The sequence below is a fragment of the Serinus canaria genome, chromosome 2 (assembly GCF_022539315.1).
Source record: "Serinus canaria isolate serCan28SL12 chromosome 2, serCan2020, whole genome shotgun sequence".
In the NCBI taxonomy this organism is placed as follows: Eukaryota; Metazoa; Chordata; class Aves; order Passeriformes; family Fringillidae; genus Serinus; species Serinus canaria.
In genome coordinates this window covers 30,460,062-30,486,424 of record NC_066315.1, presented here as the reverse complement: position 1 = coordinate 30,486,424, position 26,363 = coordinate 30,460,062, and the positions used below count along the sequence as shown (strand labels likewise).

At 37.8% G+C, this 26,363-nt stretch overlaps 1 protein-coding gene across 1 annotated transcript in view; it reads right to left on the bottom strand.

The window, feature by feature from the left end:
• The window catches only part of LOC103812865 (histone deacetylase 9), a 149,874-nt gene that overhangs the window by 113,146 nt on the left and 10,365 nt on the right, over positions 1 to 26,363 (bottom strand). The window contains exons 4-6 of the mRNA XM_050970996.1: positions 20,317 to 20,437; positions 15,735 to 15,784; positions 1,996 to 2,103 (exon numbers count right to left, since the gene is read on the bottom strand). Coding sequence (XP_050826953.1) covers positions 1,996 to 2,103; positions 15,735 to 15,784; positions 20,317 to 20,437 — 279 coding nt within the window. The remainder of the gene's footprint in view (positions 1 to 1,995; positions 2,104 to 15,734; positions 15,785 to 20,316; positions 20,438 to 26,363) is intronic.

Genomic DNA, 26,363 nt, shown 5'->3' with positions numbered 1-26,363 from the left:
GCAACTTGCTAGCAAACCCTGGGTTTGAATGGATGCAGTGAAAATGCACAGAGGATGACTGTGCCATAATAGTTAATGTCAGGACTGTTGCATTTACAGAACTCTGCTAACTTGCTTTCTTACTGACAGTCAGGCATTAATAACCTTTCCATAGCCTTAAATGAAAAATACCACATGCAGATTGATAGTTCATACAGATGCCATAGAGGCATGTAAATCACTGGGCTTCATGCTGGAAGTCTAGGAGCAGGTTAGATAAACACCTGTAAGGAATGGCAGGAATATTCACAATTCTCTTCCACAGCAAATCCCTTCCATTTCTGTTTTTCTGATGATTTGGTTTAAACCAACTACTGGGCATATTGAAAAATTGCCTTTCCTATGTGTCAACTTTCAAGTTACTTGAGACTTCAGTTCTTTGCATTGTAGAAAAATATTCTATTTAGGAGCAACAATAACATTACATTAAACTACAAACTAGCTCTAAATATAGCCTAGTACTAAATATAAAATATTTGTTTACAGACTCCTTTAACACCAGTAGCAAGAGAAGTCTCACAATGGCTGATGATTCTTTCAGCTATCACACACTTATTTAAGCAAGAGCATTCACACTGTGTGAGACACACCACAAATGTACAGAGGTGTATAAAGATGTACAGAGGTGTATAAAGAATCTTTACACCACTTCTATAAAGTGGTATAAAGATTCTGCAGTGGACCTCACTCATGACAAGTGCACACAGGACGTATCTCACTATTCTTACCAAAGCTTGACTTTAAATTGCCTTAGACACTGGTGTGTGTCCTACAGTTTCTAAAAATAAGAACTAGCTAAAAGATCCTTCTTCACATTCATTATTCCTGTGTGTGGAACAATGCACAGTGAGTTACATATCTTACTATGCCCAAAAAAATCTTAAAGGGGATGAAGAACCCATCAGTAAGGATACACAACAGGATCCCATATAATGCACTATGCCCCCGATCTTTCAAAATTTGCACATTTTGTGTGGTACCTGGCTAATGATTTCAGTACCTGAACATAAAAGTTCAGATAAACATAAAAATATAAAACTGCATTTTATTATGTCAGAGTCATAGCACTGAATTTCACCTGACTATGCTCTCATTTATACCTTGATACATTCTGTATCTATCTAAATATATACATAAATGTGTGTACCCATTCCAAAATAGGTAGCTAACATATTTTGATTGAAATAAAAGAAATATACAGGAAGAAAATTTTCCAAACAGCATTTGTAATTTTAAAAATCATCAGGCAGTGTTAACTTAAAAATATTTATTTCCATCTTGATTCTGGAAATATGACTGAATCCATTAGTATGTGGACTGGAAAGCGAATAAACAGTTTCATTAAGGAGACATGTTAGCTCCAACAATGTTTATTGGGGCAAGCTTGCACTCCGGCTGCATATGGTGTACCTTTAAATAGGGCCGTTAAAATACCAAATAAAATGTCAAAGTCTGTCAGGTCTGGAGCTTTTATAAATTGTTTAGACTGGGGATAATTTGGGTTTCGTACATCATGCCTTGCAGATCCGGCGGCACGGAGACAGGAGCGGGAAGGGGCCCGGCAGCAGCAGCAGGAGCACGGGCAGGCTGGCAGCCGGGCACCATCGCCCTCCTCGCCAGCCTGGCCTCCCCTCTCGCTGGGTGGTATCCTGAGAATACGCACGTGACTCAACAACCATATTTAAAAAAATAAAAAATAAATAAAACTCGACTTCAAAGGCAGCGCCGCAGCCACTGCCCGGAGATGTCCACCAACTTCCCCTCGGGCTGCAGCCCCTCAGCGTCGGCACTGCCTGGGCCGCTGCAGCTCCTGCACGGCCACACCTCCGCGGCCGCGCTCCCGGCTCTCAGCCCGCCGCCCTCCCCGGAGCCGAGCGCTGGAACGCCGCCGCCCTTGAGCCCCCCGCGCTCCCGGCCCGCCCGGCGCTCCCACCCACGGCGCGGCCCGGACCTCACCTTCAGCTCCCGGGAGGCCACGCGGGCCGCCAGCTCGATGACACAGCCCACCGCCATGCGTGCCGCCCCGGCCGAGTGCAGCTCGTTCCAAACGGTGTCACTGTCCACCTGAGCAAACAGCCGGCCCCGGGAGGAAGGCAGCGGAGAGGGGAGAGGGAGAGGGAGAGGGAGAGCATGAGAGAAAACAAACCCGTGAGGGAGGGCTGGCAGCGTGACAGCCCGTGTACAATAACATCAGTCTTCCGTGCTGGCCAGCTGAAAGGCCTTCTGGACATGGCTCTGCTTATGCTTTTTCTCTGCACGGGCTTCTCCAATGGAAACACATTCCTGTCATGCCTCGCTGCCATTCCCTGTTTAGATTTCTCATTACAAACAGTGTAACATCGGCCGGGCCCGGCCTGCTCGCCAGACGCTCCTCGAGCTGGCTGGCGAGGTGACGGGGACCATGGGGAATGTCCATGGGGAATGTCCATCGGGAATGAACAGCCACTGCAGAGGCACGGGCAGCCCGTGCCACCAAAGCTCATCAATGGCACATCAGTGGCCCCTTTCTTAAACTGAGTAGGAACCGCTCGTTTGTCCTTCCACGGTGGTTGTTTATAAGTGTCTGAAATTGGAACAATTAATTGCTTTAAATAATTTCAGCGGTCACTCTTGCCGTAGGCAGAAAATGGAATTATATAAAGCAAGACCCTTGCTGTATCTCCAGTCTTGATAAACTGATAAGTTTTGGCTGGAAGGCTTTATTTTTGTAACACATGAACGAGGGGTTTTAAAGCAGAGAATGCTATCTTTTGCACCTTCTAAATGAGAAAGTGTGATGTGTGATTCATTACATTATAAAGAATATACTATAAAGGTGGCTAAGTAGCAGTGCTCTACAGTTTCAATCAGTGCACTAAAACTTTACTTTTTAAATCCATTTTTAATAAGTATTTATTTACAGAAATGTACCAAAACACAGAGGTGAAATGTTGTATATCCCTACACATATTATGTATTATGTAAAGCAGACAAGATGGTGTTAAATAGGCTGAAAATGTTATCCAAAGAGACAGCCAGACTTCCTTGATGCTCCATGGGAAGTGCATTTAATTGTAGCATACCGGACAAATTTATCATGAAAAGAAAAACGTTTAGAAATAGACAAAATACTGTGGCAGATGCTATTTGGATGACTTCCAAGCACATTGAGACATGTTTTCAGTTTGAACCAGAAGCTTCTGTTCCTAATTCCATTAAAAAAAAAAAAAAAAAGAAAGGAAAGAAATCAAGTAATTGAAAATGGATGCAACTGCTACTTGACTGTAGAAGTTCAGAGGAATTTCTCTGATTAGCTATTTGAAACAGAAAGAAGCTTGATCTAAGCTTGATCTTCTCTACACCTGTCAAATGTCTTTGCCATTATTGTTACAATAATATTATATTTCAAGCTATTAAAATGATTTTATTTTTTCAGTATTCTGGTTCTGATTTTTCTATCATTTTGATCAGTTTTGTGTGCATGCAGCAGAACTAATGAAAATAGTTTGTATTTGCAGTAGACCTGAATAAGAAAACTGGATTGTGCTTGGAAAGTTTAGAATAACAGTAAAGGCAGCGCACTGTTTTCGTCTGAGAAACTCAAAATGTTGTACAAACACAATTAGCATCATCAGCTTGATATGGGATGATTTATTATACTTGTTTTGTAGATTGGTAGTTTGAGATTTAAAGAAATAAAAGCAGGTTTTGGAAAGGTGCATGCTGATCAATAGGTAACAAGAAACAAGAAAGAAACCAAGTAGTAAAAAAAGAAATGACATAAGTAATATTAGGCAAACCTTTAAGTTATTTCTCTGTTGCTTTAGAGGAACTGTGAATCAAATTTCATTTTTAAAGCAAATCAGGAGATAAATAAGTAAAGGTCATTGGTTAAATCAATTTAATCAAACCATAATAAAGTTTGAAAAATACTGTGCAGCATTTTAAATAAGGAAGTATCAGCCAGAGGGCTGGAAGGGAGTACTTTCTTACCATTTTTATGGCCAGCAAATTAAGCTTAACGTGAAGGAGTGGCTGATGAAAATGATTCAATGGCAGCTGCTCTGTACATGAGGGCATGAGCAGGAGCAACCTGCATCCTCAAAGGGACTATGATTCATTTCCAGGAAGGCTGATTAAGTTAAAATTGTAACCACAGATTGAGAGTACCCACCCTTAAGACAGTTGTCTGCTCTGACACATGAGACTGCAGTCTCTCCATCTGCTAAATGCTGAGCATTGGCCAAGGTACAGCATTTATCATTTTCTGCTTTCAGCTGAGTGTGAGGAGACTGAACTGGGACAGTAAGACCAAGTATCTTCCACTGAAAAAGTTCCCCTCAAACCACTTGAATGACTGCTACCGTAATTTACCTGGACTGGTAGAAAAAATGGGCAATCAGGAAACAGAACAGTGTTTCCTGAGAAATTTTTCAAAAATTACCACCTAAATGAACACAGGAAATTCAGGATATTTTAGCTAATCTCTTGGGCATGGTACCTGTAATGAGTGGTAAAGTCTAAAAGCTAGGGGTATCCAACTGAAGCTGCATACTTTCATGTACTGTTACTATAATACAAGAAAAGTAACATAAATATTTAGAAGTAACATGAATATTTACCTTGAAAAGGCATAGTATTACAAATGCAGGTGAAAAATACTATTTAATATTCTTGCAAAATTAAGACTAAGTTTCTGAGGAAGATCTCATGAAGAACAACCTAGAAAAACGAGCATCACATAGCCAATGCTTTAGCTGAAACAACTAGAAAATGCCATCTCACTCCATTTTATATCTCTATTAATTCTATGTACTCCCTTAAATGTTTTAGGTGTTTAAACAGAGATTTTCTTTTAGTGTCACTCAGTGTTTACTTTGTAAATTGCTGTTGAAATACAGTGGTATAAATGGCAAGCCCATTAAAATTACAGCTACTGGCTGGCCCAGTTGTCAAGCTGTATATGAAATGAAACTCTAAAATCCTATTGATATGCTTCCCTATATTCCTGTGAGATGAAATGGTTGTGTTTTGTACAAGTAGAGGGAATAGGATTAGACACTGTGGTTTCTGGTCCTAGTGCATGTATGTATCATGTATATCTGACAGCCTATCTATACGGTGACTATGCATGAATTTGTGACAAATGTGATGCTTTCTGAATCACAGACTGTGATGAAGTCAGATGGGATTTTATAAGAGGTTATTTTTGTTCAAGTGCTTTGGAGCAGCCAGAGAATTCAGTGAAAAACCTGTCTGGATTAGGATTGTTTTTCAGACAATGTTAAACAAAATTTACAGATAATGCAGCATTTTTAGCTGAATTCTAACCCAGAATCTTAGCATGTTTTTTTCTGTTTAATTCTATTTAATATTTAAATAGTAGTTGTATTTAGGAGTACTTTAAAAATTTCCAGGATAGAAGAATGTTCTGAATTGAACCAAATGAAAAAAACCACTTTTTTAAAGCATCAAAAGGTCAGTGTTGAACTATGAGCATACTACACATTTTGTTGCCAAAACTCCTATCACTGCTACAGTTCTTCAAAGCAGAATTGTGCATGATAGCACCAAGAGCCAGAGGACACAAGCCCTATCTGAACACTGACTTCCTAACACACATATGGATTTACTTCACTCCCAGTTTCCTGAATGAGCACTGTAGGTTGCAGGCTTTTTCAAGCACATCTAGTATAGCTCAATCATTGGCATGTGTAGCAAAGCTAATGCTCTGCAAAGCTACAGATGATAGAAATTAAGCTACCTGTCCCTGAAGTGGATGTGGAGGCATTAAAGAGGAAGGGAATGACTTAAATGAAAAGAAATGTAGGTAACTTCTCCTGACTGAATGAATTAATATTTCAAGACCCGTGTCTAAAAATTCTCTGCTTTGCACGACAGAAAAAAACTTGATATGAATGCTTCCTGTAAGAAATATCCATGTGATAATGCCACTCTAGCAATGAAGACTTTTAGCATACTCAAGCTAAGAAAGAAGCCTAACAGCAGAGATACTTCAGAACACAGAAAGCCTGTCCTATAACCCCTTTTGGGCTGGAAAATTTAATTTTAAGGAAGACTGACTGTAAAGTTTGAAAGTTACCAGCTCCTTATGTTGTGCTCAGGTTGTGGCATATGTGAAAATGGTGAGGAAAGATACAGCAATATACCTGAAGGAGAGATTCCTTACTTCGTCTCTTTCTGAAATCATTGCAGTTGACAAAACTGGAAATGTTCCTTGTCCTGCTATTTAAATTTATCTCAGGAGGACCAAAAAAAGAGTATGTTAAAGCATTTTTAAGATAATTGCTTTTTGTTTTACCTGTCCTGTCTGGCTGCAATGCCTCTTCACTCCTCATTTTCTATTTCAGTCCTCTTTTCCAAGAAATCTCCTGGGATCTGCCAAGTGGTCACTGTATCACAGCTCTACTGACCAGAGATGCTGCTCACAATCTGATGAACGTTGCAGTTTTTTACACCCTGCATCACGTGTTCATCTGCGCAAGTTATTTTTCCTCTCTTTCCTCTCTTTCCTTTTCTATCTTTTCCTGAAGTTGCTTTGAATTCATCCCTGCTGATAGCTGTATGACAATATAAAAGAGAGCCTAAGCTACTGCTTTGGGATGAATTCAAAGCATCCTAGAATTTTTCTCTCCCCATTCCTCCTCCCACCCACAAACACACATCTTGTGATTTAACGTAAATTCATTTTCTGCAGTCGAATTCTGATTTTACTCCTAAGAGGAATTAAAAATGTACTGAATTTCTCATCCTGCTCTGGATTCTCTGCACAGTTGTTGCCATAATTAAAATCAAAACCAGTCCTCTTAGAGATACCACATATTCCCACAAGAGATACTAATTTTCTGACAACAGATCAAAAATGCAATTTGTCATCTAGTTCTTCTTGGAAGCTTTGACCTGTGATGCTCCTTGGATAGCAGTCATTGTATTCTATGTGTCCAATATTTTGGACAAGAAGTTCTTTACAGTAGTTTGAAAGGATTCTTTGCCCTTTCTTTAAAAGTAAAGAGTAGAGATTAGGTTCAATTGTTCTTGGATGGAAGCTAGTTAGGTATGCATTTCAAATGGATACATTTCAAAACAAATCTAGAAAAACAAATCTGTTCAAAAACTCCTTTGATATAAGTGGTTCTAATACTGAGAAGTAAATGAAATTTGGTCAGCTCACAATAGTGTAGCTATGCAGTAAACAAACTGATTAAGAATTTGTGACAAATAATACTGGAGAGTACTGACCTCAGTGATACTGAAATTTAATAACACTTAGATATTTCAGAGTGAATTCTTGTGTTTTAGCTTTAAAAGCATTCAGAGTTTCACACTCTTTCACTTATGCCAGAGCAAATGTGTTTCCATCACTGGGTTTTGTTAATATACTGGCGTGGAAACAGAATTAAATATTTTTCTCAGGTGTTCCAATCTCTAAAAATTGTGTGGCATTTCGGTATCTCTTCCAGCAAGGAGTCTCTCATTCTTAGAGACAGTTGGTGCCAGCTAATGCTACCGCTTAAGTTTGTAATATTTTGCTCCTGACCGTGAGCAGTGCAGCTTCCCAGGTGTCACGCTCATAGCTCTCACCTCCCACTCTTACAGATGTCCTGGTGATCATTCATCACCTCTGTGATTTTCACTAGGAAGCAAAAGGTCCTCAACGTGCTTCTCAGCTGCTGTTTCATCTCACCATGACTAAAGAAGCGAAGGTGTGCACATCATCTCCAAGGAACAACTTCTAATGAATGGCCTGTCAGCTATGTCACTCGTTAAGGAACAAAGGAGAAAGGGTTTACATGGCTGACGTCTTTTCCATAAATTCCAGATACAGGAAGTGTGTGAAAGTGTACTACTTTAGGAAAAAATATGTACAGTGAGCTTCCTTTGTTTTTATTGCTATTGCAGCTGTATCAAAGATTTTTTTCTGTCAAAGGCATTTCCAGCTGTTTTGATGTAAAATGCCTACCATAAAGAGTACCCAGAATAGCAGCTTTGCATATTTTCTTGCCTACCAGTGTGATTTACAAATAATTTGTGAAGGTCATGTGATCTTTAGGCTCCAGCAGGATGAATAGTTCAAACAACCACCACAAATCATTGCTTAAACAAAAACCATGGAACTCCCTGAGTCTTGCATTGACTTCTGTGTTTGAATAATTCCAGTAGAAGAATTTATCAGTAATAATATTTATGGAAAAGGACTTCTAAAAATAGCTTTAAAGGCTATTAATTCTGACCCCAAAAGCAAGCATCTTTCCAGGCTTTCTGCAAGAACAAGGAATGTGAGCAATACACAAACCAGTTATATGTAGAGTACTTAACGTCTTTCCAGTTTTACCTGCCAATAGTGAAGTAACATGAAAAGCCAAAGTCAATTTTCAGAAAATATTCAGTAAAAAATTTAATTATTAATTATTGAATGCCTAGCAGAGTTACTGCTGTTGGTAGTCATCCCCTGATTTATATGCAGCATCCCCTCTGTAAAAATGAAATATATCTTAAAGGTTTTTTTTTTAAAAAAAAAAAAAGTGAAGTCAGTATTGGAAAAGAAATAGCTTTGCATTCAAAGTGAGAAGCAGAAAAAAATCAGGCTAAGTCAAGCTGAAGCCTGAATACTTCAATAACTCGAAAAGAAATAGTTTTACTTGGTTTCTCTCTTAAACTATCTTCTATGACAGACATCCAGAATCTCAAGGTCTCATAAAGCATACATTAGACACTGTAAAAGATCTCAAAACCTTAGTGAAACAGTGATGTGTGGATCATTGTTCGGCGCAATGGAGGGAGGATACCATGGATTAGATGTGGATTAGATCTTGTTTTTAGAAAAAACTCATAAATAAAACACTTAGGCCCAGATTCAAGTCTCAGATATGTGGCATGTATCACCAGATGCTTGTAAAAAATGTTACTGTGCTTTCAGGCCTAACCCTAAGTAGTCTATTAATTTAACTTGACATTTGTTTTACTATTTAATGGGTTAGTGTGTGAAAATGCTTGTGCAACTGCCTTCTTATGTTTGATCTTGCAGTTTCCAGGAATTTGTGGACAAGGAGATACAACAATGGTTGTATGCATACAGTTACAGAAATGCATACAGTTGCAGAAATGCAACTTCTTTGTGCAATATTCAGGCCTTAGTTTTGAAAAGTTTCATCATTTACCACTGAACACATTTTTATTAAAACAGAACATTTCAGCTTTCTGCCTGGGTGTAGATGATCTTTATGTGAGAGGCCACTGTAGGACTACACTAGAACCTGGTGTTCATTCAGATAAACAGCACATGAACATTTACTCTTCAGGGAGCTCTTCTGTCCATCCAATGGTTAAATTCTGTCAATAAACGCATGATATGTTTTTAAAGTGCAAATGTGAATTCTTCTTTAACTACAGAATTACTGTCAAATCCATAAGTGTTCATGTGATAAAGTCTGGGAAGAGTGACTACTAGTAGTAGTAGATTGGATATGGTACTATTCCACTATTTACATTTAACATTCCTGTGCATATTTATCTATATCTTTCTATATCTGTATCTATATCAATGTTTTCTATTCTGGCAAATAAGAAGCTTCTTTGCATAATGTTTGCCTTTGGCAACACTATAGGTTTTAGAAAATGCAGAAAATTAGCTAAGATCTTTAAAGATTTGGCTTTACAGTAGTTCATTAACTTTCCAATAATTTTCTCTGTTCCATATAATGTATATTTGTTTAAAAATTTAATCTCATTGAATAGCAAGGGGAAACCATCCTTTGTTAAAAAGGGTAAAAAAATAGTTTGAGAGACCAAATTGTGTTTTTGACGTGTTGTGAGATTACCACGTCTGAGCTTTTTATCCTTGCTTGCGGCAAGTAAAAGCAGTCTGGGACTATTCTAGAACAGTGCATTGTGCCTGCAGCAATACCAGGGAACTCTGTCTCTCAGCTAAACAGTTTCTCCTCTCACCAAAACATCAGGCTCTGTGGTAGATGGCACAGAGCCACCACAGTGCCATCAAAGAACAAGAATGAATGAAGTATCTGCCCTGTAATGTGAAGAAATTTTTTTTGTGGCCATGGTGTTGATATGATAAATGTGGCATTCTCTCCCTGCCCAGGAGACACTGATGCACTTCCCAGAACCAGAGATGGTCTGTGTACCTCAGTAAAGGAAGGCTGGCTGTTTCCTGCTGTGACCAAGACTTCCCTTATCACACTTGTTTGGTTTTTTTTCTAAAATCAGTGTGCATAAACTTGGAAACTTAGTTGTTTCAAGTCTCTGTCAATAAAGGAAATCAAGGACCTCCAGTCAGTTCTTCCGATCTTAGGTAGAATGACTCCTGCTGTACTGATGAATGTGGCTTTCTAGTGCCAGTACATAAAGCTGGACAAGGGAATCTTCAGAGGTCTGTTGTTCTGGACTGCAAGTTAATTAAATGTTAATTAAATTAATTCTATCTATTCACTATTTTTTCTTTAGACAAACTTACAGCTCTGGCATGGCTCCATCCCCAGTGGCCTTAAATTGCCTTGGAATGGCCTTATTTATCACCTGTTTTGTTTATTTCTGCAGAAAATATCACAGTCAACACCGTGTAACTGTGAGCCCTAAATAGTCTTCAAATATGTCAATTAAAGTATGATGTGCCTGCTTTTTTGATTAAATCTTGGTATTTCTTTAGGGGTGGTATAGCTTATAGCTGACAGTTTTAGGAGGTAAACAAGTCCTGAATTCCTGGGAGCCTTCTGCAGTGTGCTCCAAAATGTTGTAATTGGCAGATTTCAGTAGGTTAAAGAGTCATCAGGAAAGTAATTTAAAGTATTTGGTGAATATGTTGGCAGCATGGTATATTAATGATTTCACAATGGAAGACTTAATATTGAGTAGATGAGCTTATAGGAATTTCAGATTGCTTTCCCAAAACTAGGAAACAGACACACTTTTTCTTCAGAGGACTATGCCTGTTGTGGTATAGCCTGGAATATAGGGAAAAGGCACAAGTTAATTCTAATATCTTTGTGAAGGTGATGGTTCATTTGAGTGCCTAATCTATAGGCAGTCTAATATCTTTACTGACACATTTGTGTGCAGGTATAAGGACAGATACCTAAGCAGCCTGGAGCCTAAGCTTGCTTCAAGAAGGCAATGCCACTGCCAACATTTTCTTGATTTTACACTGTTGTACCATGGTAACAGAACCAGTTTGGTGCCATTAGCTCTTATAGAAATATGAGGAATGGAGAGTCATAATATGTAAAGGCTGAAAATTATTGCTGGGCACAGACTGAGAAGATCAAGGGAAGAATGAGAAGCAGCAAAAACCAATTTGTTTCCTGGATGGCTTACTAAACCTATGTACTAGTAAAATCTTGCCTTTCTTATTGCTTTTCTTCATGTGTGGTCAGAACAAAAAGTAGCACTGTCAGCTGCCACAGCAAGGAATGGCAGGAAGGAATTTAATATTCAGAAAATACAAATGTTTTGTAAGTTTTGTAAATATGTTGAGAGACTTTATAAACTTCTTCCCTTGGTAATTACAGGTCAAATTGTTTTCTGATATGAAAAATCCAAGTTACTCTTCGGTTTTCAAAACAAGACTGGCTTATCCCAGCAGAAAATGTAATTCCTGTTTTACTGCTGTAACAGTAAAATTAGAGGAAATGCAATGGACGTTCCATATTATGTACAAGCCATACTTAGCCATTCAGATGGCTTGATATTTAGCCCAAGAACTGCTCTGTTCAGCTCACTAAACAATAATTTTTGTGAAGTCTGATTTTTTGCGTGGCAGTATTCTCCCCCAGCTCCTCCTCTTGCAGTTTAAAGTTCTGACTACATGTTACACGTTTGGAGCAGTGTCTTTGGTGGGGAGGATGGGGGAAGAGCAGGGGGGATTGGAAAACTGCCCAATTTCATATGATAAAAGTGAAATTCTCTTCTGTCTGCAGGACAATCCCCAGGGAACAACGTATGAAACCCAAACTTAAATAAAATCATATCCTGTTTGCAAACATCATATTCCCTTTGCTTCTCAGTAATCTGGACCCATAAACCCCAGCACAGCTTGAGAGCCCATTCCTCATCTAAACAAATGCCATAAGTCCCTTTATACTTTTACAACCATGTCAGAAAATAATATTGACTGCCAATAGTGATGTGATGGGAGTTGCCTCCTCTGAGCCATAAAAGAAGCAGTCTGTTATCAATTTCTCTAAATGCATCAAGGGAATTATGGGTCGGTTCAGTTCCAAGTTATAAATGACAATTCAAAAGCCGCAGAAGTGTTTGAAGCTGGGAGCCGATGATGACATTATCATAAAAGCCTGCTCTTCTTTGCTTTTGTGGGGTTTTTTGCCTATCAACTAGAAAAAAAAAATATGGCTGAGAAATGACTTCAAGATTTCTTCACACAGCAGCAGGTCAAACAGGCAAGAAAACAATCACTATTTTTAGTGACAGACTGAGACAAGGAGATGAAACTTAGTCCCATTAAAAGTAGATTTCTGCTTCTCTTATTGTCATTTTCACAGCACAACAGGAGAGGAATTGCAATAGATGGATACATTGGTCAAATGATCAGCTATAGCTCTAGTGGCTGTTTTCTGATGAAAAATTGTGGAACGGTCTGACAATCCACAGAACCAAAATGTAATTTGTGATTATTCTCCCCATTTGGCCACTTCACCTGCAATCTACCCACCTCTCCTGGAAAACCTTTCACATTCCAAACCTCTGACCAGCTGCAAGAAACCACCTCTTTTTATTAAAACTGCTGGCCATAGAGCTGCTAGTCTCTCTCCAACACAAAGAATTTCATCTCCCCTGGTATTAGAATTCTTTAACAACAGTTGGTTCTGGAACAAGGTTAAGCTTGAAAGGAAAAAAAAAAAAAAAAACCACAACCATAAAAAGCATTATTGCAGGAGGGAGATCCCATACTTCAGTGGATTTTATACTCCTGACCCTGGATAGTCCTCTGATAAAATATTAACCATCAGTGAAAGAAAACCTGTTATGGGAAAATTTAGGATGCTAGCTTAGAAAAATTTTTTTGTCTCTTTGTGAGATATGCTCAGTTTAGCTGTACAGATGAAACAGATTTCTGCTCTTAGGCAAGAGAGCTAATTACTACTTATATCGTTCCTTATCAAACTAAAAAATGTATTGGATTTCTCCTGAAAGCATAACATATACTAAGCCAATGACTCTGACATAATCAATCCTCAGCAATACTTAAAAGAAAATTCATATGGATGAAAAGTGTTTACAAAATGAGTAACTGTAGTTTTACATACTTTTTTTCATTGCCACAAAAGATTTAGTGGAGTGATGGTAAAGGATCAGAAAATACTGGTTATGGACACAGACTGCCTATTGCTTTTCAAAGTTCTTGAAACAAACTTTCTTTTACTGTAACTGTAAGTAATGTCCAAAGAAGAGGATCCCTGATGTTGGCTGCAGTTTTAGAACAGAGATAAGAAAATCCGTAATAGAGTAGAATTTGGGGTTACAGAAGTTACTTGGCCTTTTGCTTGAGAACAAGATAAGCCCATCAAGTCATCCTGTCTTCAGTGTTTAGGAAGTCCTAGCTTCCATTCCTTGATCCAAGAGCAATTTTCATTCTGTTCAGTGATTCTTTCACATCAAATTTATAAGCTGTTTGTGGAACAGGGCTTCAGAACTAGGACTTAGAAGTATTTATAATTCTATGTAATAAGTAGATCATAGCCTTAGGTAGATGGGATAAAGTCTTACTTGTCCAGTGTTCTTTCCAAAAATGGCATCACTTCAGTGCATGGTGTGGGGGTCCACAACCAGAAATAATATTTGATCTCTTGTGTGGTAGCAACACTCACTAAAAACGATGTCTCTGATATTGAATCCAGCCTGGGAGTGGACAGAACTGAGCCTAGGTTTCCCATCCCCTGTATGAGTAGTCAAACCACTAATCTATTTAATGACAGAGCTGCATAATAGCAGCAAGCTCCCCGTATAGTTAGAAAATAATAGGATCAAAGAGCTCTGAAAACCCTCATTCAAAAGGCAATCAGAAAGTCTCCTGCAAGAATGCATTTTTTTTTCTCAACATTGTGTTACATTCTGCAGCAAACAACTAATGATACAAGCAAGGAGGAAAAATATCTAACAAGCATAAAAAAGATAAAATTCTTCCATCCCTCCCTAAAATCTTTGCTAGAACTACTGCTTTATATTGATTACTGCTTTATACCTTTCATTTAAGTTGAAAGCTACTAAGTAGCAATATTTCTTGCTCATTTCCACCATCATTTCTGGAAGTAAGCTTAAGAATTGCTTTCCACATAGTTTGAAGCAGCTCTCTTTCCTGGAGCTTAACCAATCGACAGCTAAATATCACTGAAAGAAAGCTCCTAATCTGATTATTTACCTTGAAAAAGGTCATAACCCATTCCTTTAAAAGACCCCCACAGCAAGCCTGACAGTAATCATATATAGAAAGGCAGACCAACTAGAAAATAAATAAATAAGAGATCCATTTCTACAAAATGCTCTTTAATCCGATTTCCATGAATTTAAATAAGAAATAAATGAAACGGACAGGAAAAAAAAAAGTGTAGATTAATTTAAATGCTTAAAACAATGAAGTTGTACTGAGCAATTCTGACTAGTTTTAGAATGAAACATATTGTCATTAGTAGAGGGATTTCAAAGCATATCTCTGGTTATCTCTGGTCACAATAATCTGTTTCATAGAAAAGTCTCATCCTTTTCTTTTTAAAGAACGCTATAGTCTATTTTACTATCCAAGTCCCTCAAATAGATTTTTTCAAGAACTTTTACATAATCTCCTTTTTACTCAGAAGCCTGAACATCCTTTCTCAACTTTATCAATTTTTGTTCAATTTTCTCTACATCAGCAGTGTGAAAATTTACCTTATTTACACACTAAGTGTGTGCATATATGTGTGCATGTGTCCATTTCCCTTTGATATTGATGACATCAGTAAATAGTGGATCCAGCTGGACCAAAAGCGTGAAATACTTTTGTGTGAAAAAATCTTTTATGTGAAAAATTCTTTCTCCTTGGCATTATCTTCACTACAATTTAATAGGAGCATGATACCAGTATCAGTAGAAATTCTACGTGGTTTTCACTAATTTAGCTTTACTCTTTTACCTAGTGTTGCAATATGTTTCTTTCTGCAGATTTTTGTCTACTGTGTCCGAGCTTGTCTTTCAGGATGAATCCGTTTCAAAACAGGGCAAAAAAATGCTCACAGAATTTATTATTTTAATACCCAAGTTATTGGCCATTGGCTGGTGAGCCCTTTTCATGCTAAATGTTAGCTTTGGCAACTTTTTTGTCTTTCAGAAAAGTGTGGGGCCGTATTTACTTTTCAACAGTACATGAAACAGCTTCTCCAAAGCTCATTGTGCTAAAACAATTGTGCCCATGTTACTTTCCTCAAGAAAAGAGTTAATATAAAAAACCCAAAGTGGGATAACTAGAAATGGGCACATTTACACAAAATGTGTTCCTAATCCTTCCATATGCCACTTGTAATGTGCTGTCTTCCATGTCTTTGAAGACCCAGTGCAATAATGGGTCATGTTTCATCTCTACATTTTTTATCAGCTTCTGAAGACTTTGAACTGATAGTGCTAAAGAATTAGCCAGAGAACCCATATGTTGTGTGCTGTCCCTTTTGTGGAGAAAAAAAATCAAATCTACTTACCCCAAGTCCCCCACAAGGCAACAAGGAAAAGAGTTTTTGAGACACATTTCCTATATATTAAAGAAAAAAAGATACAATAAGCATTGTTTATCAAAAAAGACATTTAAATACTGTAACAGTATTTCCTTATTCTTTACAGTAATTCAGATTTCAGTATTATTATCACTATGAAAGTGCCAGATAATAGTAGAAAAAATAATCATAATACTTAGAAATCAAATTATCCATGGGACTTTTAAGGTGCTGTTATGCAACAGTGAAAACTCTTAAGATTGGTAAGTGGTAATTTCAAAGGAATATAATGATCAAATTTCCACAGAAAAACACTCTGAACTAGGGTGACTAATCATCCTGATATCTGCAGCTGATAAGCAGCTTCACTAAGCTACTCATCTCAGTTTCTTTTCCAGCTAGAGGAGTGGGGCAGGCACCTCCATGCAGCCTACATGACTGATGGGATGAATTATGCCTGAGAAGTACCTGTTTCTTTTCACTGACAACAGAGGGAACTACATTAAGTTTACATAAAACTGATAGCTAATTTCTTAGCTTCTTTGCTTCAAAAGAGTTTCTCCTTTGAAAATTGCATCCTTAGTCTTTCTATCTATGTAAAAATGCTTTTTTTTCTGCATTTTCATTGCATCAATAAATGGATTAATATTTTGAAAACATAACTTGAAATACTATTTTTTCAGTATTATTCAGTAAATACATTATACTAAAGGGAACAAAAACTTAATAGGCTTTAGAATTTAATTTCTAGCTAATCTGCTCTATACATTAGCCAATATAATAGGGTTTACCTTAATATTTATACTCCAATTTTATTAATTTTTTTTTTCTTTTTTGGTACTACTAAACTCGTGGTTTATCTTGATAATGACAATATGAAAACCAAGTAAGGATCTCAGGATTTGATGCGGTTCCTATCCCAGCGTGTAATCTGATCCTAAAGCAGCTGTGGAAGAGAATATAAGCTTTTCCCCTGCCATATCACAGAACTGGCTTTGTAACTTTGCCATCTGGAGGAAACATTAGATAGTGAATCACTGGAGTTACCTAGAGGAGTCACCCGTTGTTATGGAAGGGGCGAATGCTGCAGTTACTCATCTTTAGCAGGTGCCAATGAAATGCATAAAGACAACTATAAGCCATCATCTTTGAAGTATGAGAGACCAGACTGCAAGGTCTGGGATGAGGAAAGTGCTTTACACTTTGAGTAAAATCCAAGATGCATTTTTATCCTACTAGAGGCCTTTGATCAGTTTGCACAGTGTGTGAGAGAAGCCAAACAAAACCTCCTGTGGAGCTACCAGGGGAAATGCAGGTGCAGCAGCTATGCAGAGTATTCTCATACATTGAATCCTAATGGCCCCAGACATGCAAGGAAATGTTGGCTGTAGGAGATTGTCAGGGGTGCAAGTTGGAGTTTCCAGATCTTGCTAAGCAGATCCAGGGACCAATTTTTCACTTTTTACTATGGGGAAGATGAAAAAGTCACAAGCAGATAACTGAAAAAATTAGTGCTGTTAAAGTGAGAGAAGACGTTAATGGAAGCTCAAGATGTAATTTGAGATAAAAGAAGGCATTTTTAGATTGTTGAATGACTAGACCTTTTTTCATAAATTCCATGGTAGAGTTGGGACATAAGAGACAACAGATGAATTCTCATATATCTTCCTGCAGCCAGGCACGTTGTGCATGGTAAACACTATTAAAAACAATAAACATAAAGTAAAAACAGAAAAGCAGATGGTGAGGAAAGACACTAAAATCAATCAGAAGATAGTACTAAAACTGGGGAAAACAAGCACAGAAGCCTTTTCAGTGTATCAAGAAGCTTGCTGGAATAGTTGCTCCTTTTTGCATGATGGCTTAAAAAAAATAGTTGCCAAGCTCTGAAGAACAAGAAAAACATTGAGATTTCATGAAAAGAAAAGTGGGGAAATGTTGGACTAAGAGAAGGTGAGACCATTGCTTAGCTAGCCTAACAAAAAAGGAAAGCTCACATCAGCCTGCCAGAAATAAAAATCAATAGCAAAAAGCCACTCTGAAAATGGAGTGAGAATTTCCCATGATGTTTGAAGTTGATGTCAGTCATCAGAAGATATTGAGATATTTAAGTAAGATAGAAGACAAAGTCTAAATAATGAATTTTTTTTACTTTTGCTAGGGCAAAGTTTGTAGTCACCAGCACTTCAAATTCAGTACAATTGTGTACTGATAGAAGTGTTCCAAGATTTGTATTCTAGAATATCAATGCACAAAAGCATAGAAGCTAGTTTGTCAAATTAGGTGCTGAGGCACCCATCACTGACTGAGATCAGGCCCCCACAGAAACCAGGGAAGCTGACTGGGAGATTGATGACTGGGGTCTGAGAGTCTGATAAACTGAGGAAAAATGATGGGTAAAAGCCCACTTTCAAAAGAAAAAGAGCTTCAGAGAAGGCAGATGCACTCCTCCAACGAGGAACAGGAAACACAAACATTTTCTGGAGCATAAGTGATGAACAAATGGTTCTTCTGTCTTTTCGGATGGGTAGAATAGTAAAGAAAGGGAGGTTAGGTCCTACTTTTCATTAGGATGCAAAGCCATCATTTGATGGAACTATTTCTGTAGAAAAGATAATGCACTTCCATGAAATAGAAATCTTTTCTGAGACAATGTTGTTATTGATGACATTTTTATTAGAAAAATTTTCTTTAGATATTTTTCCCTACATGTATATTGAATTTCTGTAATGTACAAAGATGTTCATTTTAATGTCAGGATTGGTTAGATTCAACCTCAACTGAAATGGGGACAGCAAAGTCAGGACTGCATTTTGGAAAAATGTAAGACAAGTAGGTTCCTTTATCCAAGAGTCTGGAAGCCCAAATGATTAGAGCTTCCAGCCAGAAAACAGGCACATGCAAAAGCATGTGGGAAGGGTGTTTTATTGACTTTTGTCTGGGTAAAAGGCCATGTGAGATGCAACAAGAAAATATCCTGGAAACAGAGAGAGAAAAGGGCAGTGAGCCAAGGATAGGCTCAGAATATGTTCTAAGAGTGTGATCTTGATATAAACTTAGAGAGTAAATGTTTTGGACTAAGGGTCCAATAAAAAAGGCAAAACATGTCCAGTCAGAAACTGTGGGCCAAGAAATGGTTTTCTGAGATTGGATAAACAAAGCTTTCTGCATTCTGAGTGGATCAGCAGACACACAATCAGGTCCATTCCTTCTTAACCTTGTACCTGCAACTGCACACTGCATCCCTGAGGCTGCTCGACCACTGAGATCCAAAATTGGAACAATATTTTGTATCAATGTATGTTATATTAAATAATGTAAATAAGAAAATAAAATTAATTAAACCCAACAAAATTGAAAGGAAATGCTTGACTGTATAAAAAAGGAACAATTTAACAATGTTGCTGAAATCAAAAATGTTTCCAATTTAATTGGAAATTTAATTTAATTGGAATTGCAGGAATTTAGAACTTTTTCTTGGAAGCCCTTTTTTTTTAAAGGAGGATTTCCTACTTAGAAATTTAAGCTCCTGAGGATCTATTGTACTGTAAATATTTTTCAGTTTTGATGTTGCCTTGGCTAATAAAATGTATAAACCTATATAACATTATGATCTTAGGACATCCTGAAGCAACAGTCTGCCTTACAGAAGAAGCAGCGTAAGTTTCCAAAGCAAAATAATTGCTATGTATTACTGGAATTGTGGTAGCAATCTCTTTTGATGGCTAATGTTATTTTTGTTTGGGTTAGATTTGATTACATTTAGGAAAAGCTCCACATCTTAGAAGAAGTATTATAAAAATAACTGAGAATTAGAGTGCTAGGACATAAAGGGCAGGATTTCACCCATGGATTTTCATGCACTAGTTTTTTGTGTGTTTCTGACAAGTAGACTTGCTTCATGTTACACTAACGGAAGAGCTCATTTTAACTCTATTGTGTGTTACAAAAGACATACACTGAGCACTGGCTGTGCATGATGATAATTTATGTGGAAAATCCTGTCAGTTTTCTGCTATTCTGTACAACCATAGGTGCATTCAATATGTTAATGTATTTTCCCCCATGTTGTTCAGAAAGATATCATATCCTGCATAATGAGAAGGCATTAAAATAAAGTTCACTTATTAGCAAAACTTAGGCATAGTATCTGCAGACAGAGTGGCTGAAATCGTTGAGATAAAGCAAATGAGAACAGCAAACAAACAATTCTGACAAGCAAGTGTATCTTAAATTCCTAATTTCAAATCTAAGAATACAAGGAGGTAGAAAACCAACTGTGTTCAAATTTGCCACTGACCTCCAATGGAGAACAAGTTACAGTAAAAGGTTAACAGTGATGAGTTTTGAAGCAAATGAGGAGAAACTCCTATCGCTGCTTTCCAGCCGGTGTATTTTGCTAATCTGTATTTGGCTTCCATTGTAACATTCTCCTCGCACATAGCAATGCATTTGGAAAAAGTGAATTTTTGTCACACTGCTTGCCAAGTGTTTTAAACTGACACCAGCTATGACTAATGACAGTGCTGGAATGTGCTGTTCTCAGTAGAATAGAGAGGCCTGTACAGACCTAGGAGTTTCCTGGGGTCCAGCTTCTGTCTGTTCAGTGGGCTGGTGCCATACAGCAGTGAATGATGTTCAGAGTGAACCAGCTGTATTTCCTCCAGACTGGCTTTTCGACCTCGAATTCGCTGAAAGAAAACAGCAGAGGCCTACAATATTCCACTGACAATATTTAGGGAGAAAAAAAAAAAAAAGTAAAGGTCCGAAATAACATTTAGTATGATTAATAATGGGTTGAAATTGCGTCATGCAGGAATGTGACACTGATTTGTTTATTAAAGTAATGCTATATGAAAAACAAATGCGTGTGTGCTTTATCACAAACTGCTTCACTTTAACCTTAGGAGAGCTCTCTTAATGCAGGGTTTCACATAAAAGAAAAAGAAAAGATTCTGACTCTTTTTTACATAATATATTAAGAGATGCAAACCAAAAGATGAAATCTTTTTAAAGTAATCTGGCTAGAAAAAAAACCTGATTTAGAGAGCAAAATATTATTCACACCTGTAAGCTGCAGATGTGTTTGGAATGAGGATTAATGTGTTTTGCACCATTACTAGTACTTGTGATTTATGCTGCTAGGAGGAACATGATCACAGTGAGGAGAGACAGGGAGAAAAAGAAAATAAAATTTTAAATGCTTTAGTAATATTTTTGTGTATGTTTCTAAATTTTTTATGCGAGATCAATATCAATATACACATACTTTTGATCACATGTGATTAATATTTTTGCTGTTACACATGATGACTCACTTGCTTTCTTACATTATTGTAAGTAAGTGAAGTTTGTCTTTTTGATGGGGTCTCCAGCCTGTACTTGCCCCAAAACAAGATGCAAAAATCTGAGACATCCTTCTACAAATCAGTTTAGGAAGGAAGAAAGATAGGAAATGAAAGATAAAAGTAACACTTTGTTATTTGGCATATCTGTTCCTTGTGTGTATTTGTAGTTACAACATATCATAAAAATATTAATTTATCTTTTGCTAGTGCTGACAGCCTTTGAAGATACAGCAACATGAATCAGATTTTGTTCAGGACTGGGCATAATAAACAGCACTGTCAACAAAGTTCTGGACCCAAGATCATCTGTCCTGTTGATATTGGATAAAGTAAAGAGAATACATCTTGATTTTAACGTCATGGACCCTATTTGCAGACCTGGTCCTTATGAGCACTGAAGGCCAACTCTCTCAGAGCTTAGACTGGGTCTGTCTGACTCAAGATCTGCAGATACACAGGTACATCAGTTATCTAAATAGACTACCCTGTTTTCAACTAGACTGATTTATCTGTTGCAGAAATGCATTTAGTTCTAGTTTTCTTGGAGGTTAAACTCTTATTGTATCCAACACCTTGTCATACACATTGGAAAGCACCAACCTCTGCACTAGGAGAGGAAAGCAATATTATGAATATTAAAGAGAATGTGCACTACAGAAAAGAGGAGATGCCTGTGGGATGGGGGGGTCAGAAGAAGCATGCACAATTTATATTGAGTTAAGCAGTGGGAATTTTTTCTGACTAATCAGGAAAAATATCCTTTGAGTTAGAGCTAGATGACTATGGAACAAGCTCCCCCTCAGGGAAATGGTGGAAGCCTTATTTCTCGCAGCATTTAAAATTTGACTAGACACAGCAGTGGAAAGAACATTTTAGGGAATGATCCAAGAACTAAATGACTTAATAAACCCTTTTTCATCTCTAATTTCTTCAAGCCTCTCCCAGTCTCACATGAGAATTTGTAGCAGTGCACTCACATCCTTTTAACACACAGTTGCACAATCAAAATCAGCACATTATGTTACTTCATGGAGTCAGTAAACTCTGTAATGGTTCTTCTGGGTCAGATAAAATATTTTTCTTCACAAGTGAGGTGACTGGTAACATTTATTCCCTCATCCATTCTCATTAAGGTCCATGTTCCTAACAAGCTGCTTTAAAATGTATATACCCAATTCTCCACGGCAAATCTGGGAAGGGAGTCTGGCTTTTAAGACAGATAAAAAAAATGTATAAGAAAAGTAAAGAGGAATTTTATGAAGGTCATGCCAAAGAACCTTGAACAAAATACTCACTCTCTGGTCACATATTTTCTACAAGGTATACAAAAACTCTCAGACATGTTTAAGACAGTTAATTGTCTGGCTTTATTTTAAGTGTTCTTAAATGGAATGCCATATCCCTTGACCTATAAAAAACCACCCAGCTAGCCATTATTTTTACAATGGATGCCCTGCAATATCTGGTCTGGAAGTGGTCTCACAAAATGTTTTGCCAACATCATACCTTCTACCCAGTATCACCAGTCGAATTCTCTAGGGTAGAAACAGGTTATGCAGAAACCAGTTTGGTGCAGAAACCAAGTAGCACTGAGAAGGACACCCCATTCCAGGCAGCTTCCCCCAGTGAGGTCCTTGGAGTGCAGCCATCAGCTGGGCTGGCAGAGCCCAGAGCTGCTCTTTCTCCATGACTGCTCCAGCATTAACATCAGCAAGGACTTTTACACTGTAGATGGCAGGAGGAAAGGGAAAGATAAACAGTGCACGTGTCTGTGCTGTTTCTGCATTCCCATCTCCTCATTTTGTGTTCCTTTCACCCCATCTTTGCAGTATCTCTGCATATCAATTTCAACTATCTAAGGCTCTGCACAGGGGGAAAAAAGGTGCGTTAAAAATCACCTGTAATAATTTCTAAGAATAGTTCTCACACAATGATTTCAGGATTTAGCAAATCAACAGAAGCTTTTGTGCTAAATCTGTTGCCAGAGTCTCTCATGTAATCTCAGTTATGCAGAGTGATCACTTTTGGCTCTCACTAGCATGAGTTATCAGAAAACAGAACATATGCATTTGTATAACTTTACACCTACACTTTTAGCCACATCTTTTTTTTTTTTATTTGGAAGTGTCTTTCTTAATTTTCATGGACCATGGTAGTATCAAAATTATAAAATGTAGCAGAAAATTGGCATAAAGCCAACAAAAAAGGAGAAGTAGCATGGGAAAACAGATGAACAGTATTTGTTTCATTACAGAGAATTTGAACAATACATCCACCCATCTACTACATCCTTAGTAGAAGGCAAGTTATCCTTTTCTAATGTGTATGGCAATTTGTGTGTTGGCTTTGTCCTCTGACATATGTGGTTCCCTCATCAACAGAAACATTTATACATCTCAGGAGAGTGAAATACTTACACCTGATTGCTTTGAAAAATCAGTCTAGAACTAGAAATCCATTGTCCCCACAACAGGAAAATGTTTTCACCTTTCACAGAAATTAAGGTCAAAGTCTGGTCTTTTTAAAAGAGACCATTAAATTTTCACACAGACAACCTCTATTAACCTGAAGATTTTGGTTAGACTATCAGCAGAGTAAACTCATGCACAGACAGAGATTCAAAAGGACAAAGGTGATGCTGGCTGTTTCTCTAGAAGAAACATAGCTGTTTCTGCTAGACTAACATGAATTATTACACAGATTTCTCACTCGAGTCTCTTAGTGTAATGTGTCCATTGCAGCTTTTTGTATGAAATTCCCTTAGGCTCTGAAGCTTGAAAGCAAGGTATACAGATGCTTTCCTGCCTTCCTGAAATTTCTCATAGTTGTTAATTTTCTCTTGTTTTCAAAACTACTCACAGATAACATGTCCTCTGCCAGTCAGAATACTCACATCGCTTCATGTGGGAATTTCAAGCATGCCTCTGACACACATGCACCCGCGTAGAGATGCATTTATTCTCTTCACATGTTTTGGTCATCTAGTGACTAACACTCTTAAGATTTAGAGTGATTTAGAACATGTTAAACACTCTAACTATTTTTGCTCTTTAAAAAATACAAACTTTTCCTGCATTATTTTATCTTTAGTGGCAAATTGAGATTCAAAGAGTGGAATTTTTCAAATTATTCAGTTTATGTGATCTGGCAGACTCAACTTTAAATTCTTTCCTTCTCTCCCCTTCAGTTGATGAGATGTGGACAGCAGGAGGTGTAAGATGCCTCTCTAATCCAGAAAACTACCATAATTTAGAACAAATTCTAGACTGAAAAGTGTTGCTGGACTACAGTCCCTACAGGAAGTAAAGCTGGGGCCACAAAGCAGGACCATGGCTACATTTTCTTTTGTCTTCTGAAAGTGTGCTGATCACTGTAGCCTACTGTCAGTCATGTGTGTATAAATTACAGCCCCAAAGGAGTTATTTGAATACTTCCTCTCCCTAAAACAAGTGGAAAGTAGATACCCCTCCCAAAACATAATTCAGTCTTTTTATTTTCCCAAAGGTAGGGCAGCTAGGCATTGCTGTTTACCAAGGGAAAATTGTAAAAAAAGCCATAATGGAAGTTTTCATACCCATCTTTGCATCTTTTAGCTGCCCCTGTCTGCATTTGGTAACTCAGCCTTTAACAAACAGCAAACAGGCATTTCAGCAGACATACCTAAAACTTTGAAACTAATGCAAAAATGTTGTGTATTAATTTTGTTTTTCCAATACATACATACCAGGACTATAAAAAAATTCACTATGGATGTGTGTGTGGATGTGGATGTGTGTTACTCCACTCTCCTGCCTTGAGATCAGTCAGGGGCTGGTCTCTCAAATCTGGCCCTCTGTGTCTGGCAGTGGTCTAATGTATTTTTTCCCTTGTCTTGAGGAATCCAATGGAGGAATTGCTCTATCTGTTTGGAAGTAGGATATGATTTAAAAAATAATCTGAAAGCTAAAACTAATTTTTTGGTTTAGCAAAAGTCCTCCAAACTGTTGTTTGAATAATTCTAGAGCACAAGTATCTATGGCTAGAAAGACAAAATACAGTCTGGAAAAGCAAGTCCTCCTGGCTGTGTCTGCAGCAGTAAACTAAGCAGTGCCAGGAAACATTCCCAGGCAGAGTAACACAATCATCTGTACTATTAAATTGCTAAAGTGGTCCTTCATACTGTTTTGGCTGAGCAGCAGCTAGCACTCTCCCAAACAACTCCCAGACATGGTTTGGTCACTGGCATGGGCCAGGAAGCATTCCTGGTACTATGAACATGGGCCTTTCCATGCCAGTTGGCTGCAGGGGTAGAGAAAAGTTTCAGACACATTTTATTTTGTAGCAGATGCACAGCTTGTGTACCCCATTCAAGCATTGTTATGATTTTGCCAAGTTGTATTTTATAAATAATTTGGGGTCAGCATGAGTAATATGTGCAGGTACATATAAAGGGAATATATTTAGCTTAGATTAGTCAACCTAAATTAATCTACGAAGTGCAGCAAGCGTGGTGTTAGCCTTAGTCTGTATGAATTTCATCATCCTGTGCCAAGTTAACTCTGAATGCTCAGCCAGTCATCTCTCTGTTGCCAAAGACCTGAGCTGTGTGAGAAGACACTAAAGAATTTAGGAACCACCCTGCTATAGATAACAAGGGTCATAGAGGTACAAGTTTTTAATTTGCATAAGGATTTCTTGTTAGATCTTGAAAACAGGGAGGGCTCCCTAAACAAGCCCGTGCCCAAGAATACATACAGTGCAAGGTAAAAAAAACTGAGCTACCTCTGACTGAACTGGTCTTGATCCTAAAACTCCTTATCAGACAAAGAGTGGGACTGCAGCCCTCCTGTGGGACTACTGTTTCAGTTAGAGAGAAAAAAAGTTCCCCAATAACTGCAGAGGATTTCTTCAGTGGCTGTTGCAGGTTGCTCTTCTTAACCTGTCCTTTAGACTTGGTGTATGAGGTAATGCATGTGGCAAAACCTGGCCAGTGATCTCCCCACTCTTGACAAAAACTGTGGAAAATTATACTGAGAAATTATATTAGGAAATTGTAGTGTCCATGAGAGGGCATTCAGAATTCAGCAGAAGTGACAGTGCAGGTGCCCATGATCCTTTCACTCTGTGTTCTTGGTGTGGTATATTCCAGAAAGCAGCTTGATGGTGGCTTTTTATATCTTGGATAACGTAATAACCACTCCTTTAGTGACACAAGTTATCTATTCAGCTGAATGGTTTTCTAAAGAAACAGAGCACCAATTAAGTGCATCACTGTAGCCTTTCTTATTTT